The following is a 6,620-nucleotide window of genomic DNA, read 5'->3' as shown; positions in this document are numbered from 1 at the left end:
TTTGTTTTGTTTTTTGCTTTCAAAATTCTGATTTTGTCTTTTTGGTGACAGAATAAGAAAAAGTTTGGGAAATCAAAAATGTTTCAGTACTCAGGGTTTTTTTTTTCTATTTTTATCCAAACCTGGAGAAAATGACCAATGGAGATTCCAGACTGCATAGAAACCCTGTTTTTATAGGTGTGTCCTGTACATTGAGAATTTTCCTTGCATTTGTGTCAAAATTTAAAAAGACAAGAAAAACTTAAATAAAAATATTTTTACTGAGCAATGATCAATTTCTGCCTGTAAGCACATCATAAACCATAAATTCGGCACATATTTATTGCAGCTTTACCTTTATGCTCTGATCCACCACTAACACAGACATAGAAATAACCACAAACTCACACGTTTCATCTGTTCACTTTTATTTTAATTTATTTACACACATCATTACGATGTTCGCCAGTGGTAATGAGACTCTAAGCTTCAACATGAGAATCTATTTGGTATTCATTTCCATGTCATATCTTACACAAACAGAAACAAATCAATGTTGAGTTATAATGAAGTCTTATGAATCTTTGTCATTTTTTTTTTCTCCCCCCCAAACAAACAGAAGCGATAGGCTTTAATGACATTCTCTGTCAGCCCAGCTCGCTCTCATTCTCACACTTCACTTTGCGTTTCTCTCCGTCTCCGGCAAGTATTGTGCGATATTGCCTCATTCACTTGAAAGGCCTACAACTGCTAGGGGAGATACCAAGAGATTTCACACACACACACGCATACACACGCAAACAACCTCTTCAAGCTGTAGCAGATAAGATAGGCAACTTCTGTTGTCTGTTGACAGCTGCAGCTTGATACGATTCCACTCGGCCCCATGGGGAAACCATCGTGATGAATGAACAAAGCGGGTAAATGTCTTTTTTGTTGGGGGTGGGGGCAGCTGGATCAGCCATGCTTCCTCACCCCCCAAATGAGTTGCTTGGACAAAGTGATTTAATATCAGATCAGAATTCTTAAGGAAAATGGTTTTATTAAGCTAAGCTGTCAATCAAAGCCTGGATTTCTTTATGATTTTGCTCTTTGTGATATTACTCAACGTGTGCAACCCTAATCCCAAATCCTACCCCTAAACCCTACCTGGTCACTGCAGCCAGCTGACATAAGCATTCTGATGTCTGCAAGACAAATGTCTGATAAGCACCATGCAGCCGAAACAAAAACAGTCCAAAGGCAGAGATGAGCGACACCACATAACTGGTTTATTTGGCTGTAATCTACCTGATGAATAAGAAATTTCCTGAAATTGACATCCAATAATAAAAAAAGGACCTGAATCTTAAGATACATCAAATTGAGCTGATTGACAACAAAATTCCCAGGAAGTCGACAACAATCATAGTTGCCTCGGTAGGTGATTGTGTGTCCGCGAAATAAAGTCAAGGGGCAGATAGAGAGGGGTAAAAAAAGGGGGCTAAAAAGTGGGGTAAATGTATTGCTCTCCGTCCAGGAAACCAAAAACCTGAGCGGGAATTGCACCAATGGGACAAGATGAGAGAAAAGTCGTAGGCTGATTGGACGAAGAACTGATGCGAAGTGAAGATCTTGAAGCCATGCAGTTAACATAATATTGCCTTCAAATAACACTCGCACATGCGTTTCCAAAAATCAAACATGCATCGGGTATCTCAGTGGAGAGGGAGGGGGAGGACAAGTGGAAGTACTCAACAGTTTAGCAATACAAATTCTCTAAATGTCTGCAGTAGTGAATATTCATAAAGCATGTTACACACTTTCACCAGCAATCCCCTTTATTCATTTGATTGTTTTAACCAAACGATAAGTTATCAGGTAAAAATAAAATTATAAAATAAAATATATATATATTTAGTATGAGTCTGCCTTGATGCTGCCGATGTGTGTCACGAAAAAAAACGACAAGCAAATTTCAAATCACTACCACGAATCCAGAGAGCGATGACGATCCATCGGCGCGTCGTCACAAGGCTGTGAGTTCAGTTCGGATCACAGTGGTCACGGACAAGTTCGGCATCTCCTCACGAAGCCACCTCACTAAGGCTTCTCACAGTTCACTCACCCACTTCCACACTTCTCTTTTTCTCTCTCTCTTTTTCAGGACAAAGTTTCTTTCTGTTCTGTCTCTCTTTTTTGTTTTTCTGGATATGAACTACCAGGATCATGCAACTACCCTTTCAATCGTGCTGAGACAAAAACCGGTTGGTGCTCTTGGCGTGGTTGTTCTCTCTGTGCTGGCTGGGAGGAACGGTGGTTGAGGTGAGCGGAGGGTGAGGTTGGGGTAGTGGGGGATGGAAGGTGTTTGAGGGGGTGTCTTCAGGCACTGCCATCCTGTTTGAGCCGCTGACTGCGAGCTTTGTACACCTCGATCAGTAAATCTTTGACGTACTGGATTTCTCGCTCCACCGACTCCGCCTTGTCACGTAGCTCCCGGTTCTGTCCCTCGAGGCCATGCAGCTCCTCCTCCAGAGAGTCCAGTTCCGCCCTCTTACGCAGCCTGTACCTGTAACAGGGACAGAGGGGTGAGGGGTGGGCGGGGGAGGATTAGGTTGGATCTACTGATTTTTGCTGCCTTGCAAATTTACTCATGAGTCAAGGTCCCTTCACTATCCTAAGTTTTCATCTACAGTTCTGAGTTCAGCCCAAACTGCCTGACATAATTAGCTAGGAGGGGCAGAATTTGGCAGCCAGTGAGGGGCTTTCCGATCCCCTCCTACGCTCCACAGGAACAGCTAAAGCACTGTGGTCTATGTAACAATCAAGCCATCCTGGAAAAGACGAAATCGTCTTTCCTTGATAGAGGGGACCATGATCACACATCAGCCCTGGGTCTGGGTGTACCCATCTTTCACCCCGACAAGTTGTAGGGAACTGAGAGATGATCACTCATACTCCGAGTTCATCCCATCTCTTAAACCTATTTTATCACTTTGTCTTGATTCAACTATTCTCCAAGGTTGGAGCATGCTTTCTAAGGAAACAATAAAGTGAAGGATGTTGCTTACCTGTGAGCAGCGGTTTTGTTCTGGTCTCTCTTCTTTTGCTTCCTCTCTCCATTGTTGGTATCCAGGGAACCTGCTCCCATCACCAGGGCTGGCTTCATGGAACAGGGCTCGTCCTTTAACCTCTGGGTGGGGCGGTGTATGGGGGCACCCAGCAGTGGCCCCTCGCCTTCCCCTCTGGACAGACATTCGTAGCTTTGGTCCGCAAGGCATTCTGGATAGAGGTAGTGGCCGTGTTGGGGCTCCACAGCCTGTGCCTGAGCCGGCTGGTCTAGGTCTCCTATAAAGCTATGGTACGGATCCGTGCTGGCCATGGACTGATGGAAGTAGCTGTCGCCGGCCACCATTGTCTCTTGGGGAAGACTTCCAGAGAGTCCGCCATCCTTGCTGCAGTGCAAGACCTCAAGCCCCGCGCTGTCGTAACTTACATTGACCTTCACATTGTGCATCAGCTGTCCTTCTCGCTTGTGGTGGCTGTCGTATGAGCCACCCAAGCAGAAACCTCTGGCAATCTCTTCGCTGCAAAACATTCCTTCGGAAAAACAGTAACTCTCCTCCTCCTTCAACGATAAAGCACATTCTCTCACCTTCTTCACGCTCCCGATGCTGTTCTTGCTCACGGTCTTCAGTGTGGAGTAGTGGTTCACAGAAAACTCCGTGCTCCCTGAGTAACATCCCCTGGAGCCCCATGTTTCCAGACCCACTTCGTCGCCGACTTTCACCGACTCGCCCAGGATCCTGCGCCCATTGTTGTGGTGGTAGCGATGGTGGTAGCTGTACGGGGCGGGCCGTGCAATTTTGGTTCTGCTGATGGGACCGCCACAGAAGCTGGCCAGGTCCAGTTCCCCTGTTGCCAAGGTAACTACCACAGGGCTGGTTTCTGATTGGCTGGTCCCGTATGAGCCATAGGGTAACTGATAATAAGACTGGGAGCCCATTGCTTGGGAAACCTTGTCACATTTTGAGGATTTTTCCAACTTATTTGTGGTGGATGTGGACTCTGAGCGGAAGTAGTCCTCCAACTGAGCCAGCTCCTCCTGCAGAAGGGAGGTCATAACCTCCAGATCCGAGGGCACCTTGACATCTTGTTCTAACGGCGAGGGTGGAAGAGATGAGCTCGGAGAAGACTCGGTCGTTGACACAAATGAAGACAAATCAACTTTCTCTGTCATCCAATCAGAGTGACCATCACCTAGAAAAAATGTGATACAAAATCATAAGAATGTGTTAAATTTTTTCTTTAAGAAATCCATTTTGTTGCAGTTGTTTGAATAAAATATGCACAATAAAAATGACAAAGACAGAAAAAAAATAAAATATCAAAAGAAGCGAGCATCAATTTGAAAAGGCTTAAATTAAAAGCAAGCAACACATCCGATAAGATCCAAGCGAACAACTAACCGATCATCTGAAAATGATTGAACAGCATCGTCTGCATTCGATAAAAATCCACTTAGCAGTACTCACTGTACGACATTAGCCCCCGTGCTGCACTGCGGCTCCGACCTCGGGATGTGGAAAAATAAAAAACCGTCTTGGCAAAACTCACCAATTAAGCGCTGCCTCTCCGCTGGCTCCGCCCCCGACCTAAGCCGTGATTGGCTATGGTTAGCCTGTGGGAGACGGGGAGAGCCGAGCTCGCCTGTGGAAATGGGGGGAATTTTCTTGCGAAGGATCGATGCCGCCATCGTGTCGACTGCTTCGATCGTGTTGTCCAAAAGCACAAACCATGCGCTGGCTGGAGGCGAGAGTTGTGGAATTAACTGTAGACCTGTGAAAAATTTTAAGAAAGCTGTTAAAACCCACAATATCTAATTGCATATCAATTAATAATTCATAATATCGCAAGACAAAAAAGAGTCAATTTAAAAATGGCTAAACATAGTTTTTGAAGTTTAAATAATCTCATATTAATTCTCTTAAATTTAATCTGTTGTTGACCTATAATTTTATAGTGTTTAGGGTGTATTGGATTTATGGTGTTTAATAAAAAAATAATTTCTTGAGAAAAAAAAATCTACACAAAAAATTAAATATGTATTTTAAATAAAATAACTTTAAACAAATAACAAAAGTAAAACCAAACTGTTTTAGTTTGGGAATAACAGGTTTGTAGAACAAAAATATTTAGAATTTAAAGTTTACTAGTAAACCAAGTGAAACACATGCCTGGGGTTTCTTAGTATACCATTTTTTTTATAAACTGAAAAAATTGTCTTTTTTATTTAAATAAAAAAGTCTAATAATCATTATAAATAGAAATATCAATTAAAGTAGCGTGTCAAGTTAATAACTACACTAACCAATCAGTAAAAAAAGTGTTCGAATGTCTAAAAGTAACTGTTAACTAACAGCTGTTGTTTCCCTGCTAACTTTCCTCTGCTCCTCCAAAGCAGTACTCACCCCATACTTGCTCTGTTGTTTTGTAGGAGCAAAGCAGTCGAAGCTTCACGTCGCAGAAGGAGGACGCCGTTCAAACAGCCATTATTTCGCTTTTGAAACTCAGGGACTCTTCATGGAGCGCTAGAACCACGAACAGACTTGCAGACAGAAAGTTTTTAAATCCGCTACTTCTCCAACTCCTAATGCCCAGACCTGATCACTTTGCTGGAGATCAATCCGCAGTTTCCAGACTTCTCGCGGTCGTTACGTCATGAAGCCGGGGACTTTCCCATTATCCAGAGACCTCGGGCTGTTTGCGTCAACGGCACGAGCCCGTCCGACAGGTGCTGCTCCAATTTATGTCAATACCGTGGTGTTACTTTTACTTTCTTTTCAAGAAAAGTCATACTTCCCCACAAGAATATCTAATTTCGCTTTTCAAAAGGTATTTTTTTTTTACTTTCATCAAATTTAAAAGTTGTTAAAGAAGCCTCAATGGATGTTCGTTGTTCGTAAAATTAGAAAGCTAATAACCCCTTAGTTACCTATTTAATTAACGTTCTCATCACGCGAGAATCAAACTATTTAATTAAAAACAAAACAAAACAAACAAACAAAAAAAACAGACAGTGTGGATGAATAATGAACATGTCGAGCAGATGGAACACCCAGCACTAGTTTCGGGTGCGCTTCTGCGGAAGGACATCATGTTGCAGTTCGGAGTAGTAACTTTAGTTGCAGTACTGTTGCATCAGATCCGCAAGGGATTCGCTGAACGCTGTAACATTGTGGCCCCATCATTGGTTTATCAGGGAGAACTTTTCTATTCCTATTGGCCCTGCCATCACTTATTCTCTGATTGGTAATCATTAGGCATTAACGCCAACCTGGGACCTGAGACCAGCGCCTGGCGGACTGTGGGTCAGAAATAGTGGTGCGTGGAGAAGGAGGAAAAACTCTCCTGCACTTGGAATGACACATAATCAGCAAATGCTATTTTTTCCCCCTCAATTAGTTTTTAATATTTGGCTTAACACGTGTGGATGTATTTTGGACTTATAGGAATTTTAACTTTTTAAGAAAAAAGTAAAAGCAAATCTAAACAAAAAAGTAACAATCACTTTACTAAACATTTTAAAGGAATTCAGATCTTTTCTTTTACAGATTTTTGATCCTAGTTATTTTCTCATGCCTTAGTTTTGTTTTTATCTT

At 42.7% G+C, this 6,620-nt stretch overlaps 1 protein-coding gene across 3 annotated transcripts; it reads right to left on the bottom strand.

Annotated features, from left to right (window-relative positions):
- Window positions 1-390: 390 nt before the first annotated feature.
- On the bottom strand, window positions 391-5,939 carry LOC106943311 (uncharacterized). 3 transcript variants are annotated; one of them, XM_015026620.1, is made up of 4 exons: window positions 5,430-5,939; window positions 4,576-4,797; window positions 3,030-4,218; window positions 391-2,527 (listed from the first exon to the last, which is right to left on the bottom strand). In XM_015026620.1, exons 2-4 carry the CDS (start codon window positions 4,712-4,714, stop codon window positions 2,341-2,343), a joined length of 1,515 nt encoding a protein of 504 aa, XP_014882106.1. In that variant the 5' UTR covers window positions 4,715-4,797; window positions 5,430-5,939; the 3' UTR covers window positions 391-2,340. The 3 variants fall into 3 exon arrangements, with proteins under 3 accessions (XP_014882106.1, XP_014882108.1, XP_014882107.1); XM_015026622.1 differs by lacking the exons at window positions 4,576-4,797; window positions 5,430-5,939 and adding an exon at window positions 4,494-4,550; XM_015026621.1 differs by lacking the exons at window positions 4,576-4,797; window positions 5,430-5,939 and adding an exon at window positions 4,428-4,517.
- Between the last annotated feature and the right edge of the window lie 681 nt (window positions 5,940-6,620).

The sequence above is a fragment of the Poecilia latipinna genome, unplaced genomic scaffold (genome assembly GCF_001443285.1).
Source record: "Poecilia latipinna isolate Pla-1442-1.1 unplaced genomic scaffold, P_latipinna-1.0 Scaffold5125, whole genome shotgun sequence".
Taxonomy (NCBI): domain Eukaryota; kingdom Metazoa; phylum Chordata; class Actinopteri; order Cyprinodontiformes; family Poeciliidae; genus Poecilia; species Poecilia latipinna.
Note: the sequence above shows the minus strand (reverse complement) of the source record. Positions and strands in the feature narration are given on the sequence as shown.

What these genes read in the sequence shown, in the direction of transcription:
- LOC106943311 (XM_015026620.1), bottom strand. Translation starts at nt 4,714, where the DNA reads ATGGCGGCATCGATCCTTCGCAAGAAAATTCCCCCCATTTCCACAGGC. An exon ending in GGAGAGGCAGCGCTTAATTG is followed by an intron (nt 4,219 to 4,575) that starts GTGAGTTTTGCC and finishes CATTTTTTCTAG; the next exon opens with GTGATGGTCACTCTGATTGG. An exon ending in AACAAAACCGCTGCTCACAG is followed by an intron (nt 2,528 to 3,029) that starts GTAAGCAACATC and finishes TCCCTGTTACAG; the next exon opens with GTACAGGCTGCGTAAGAGGG.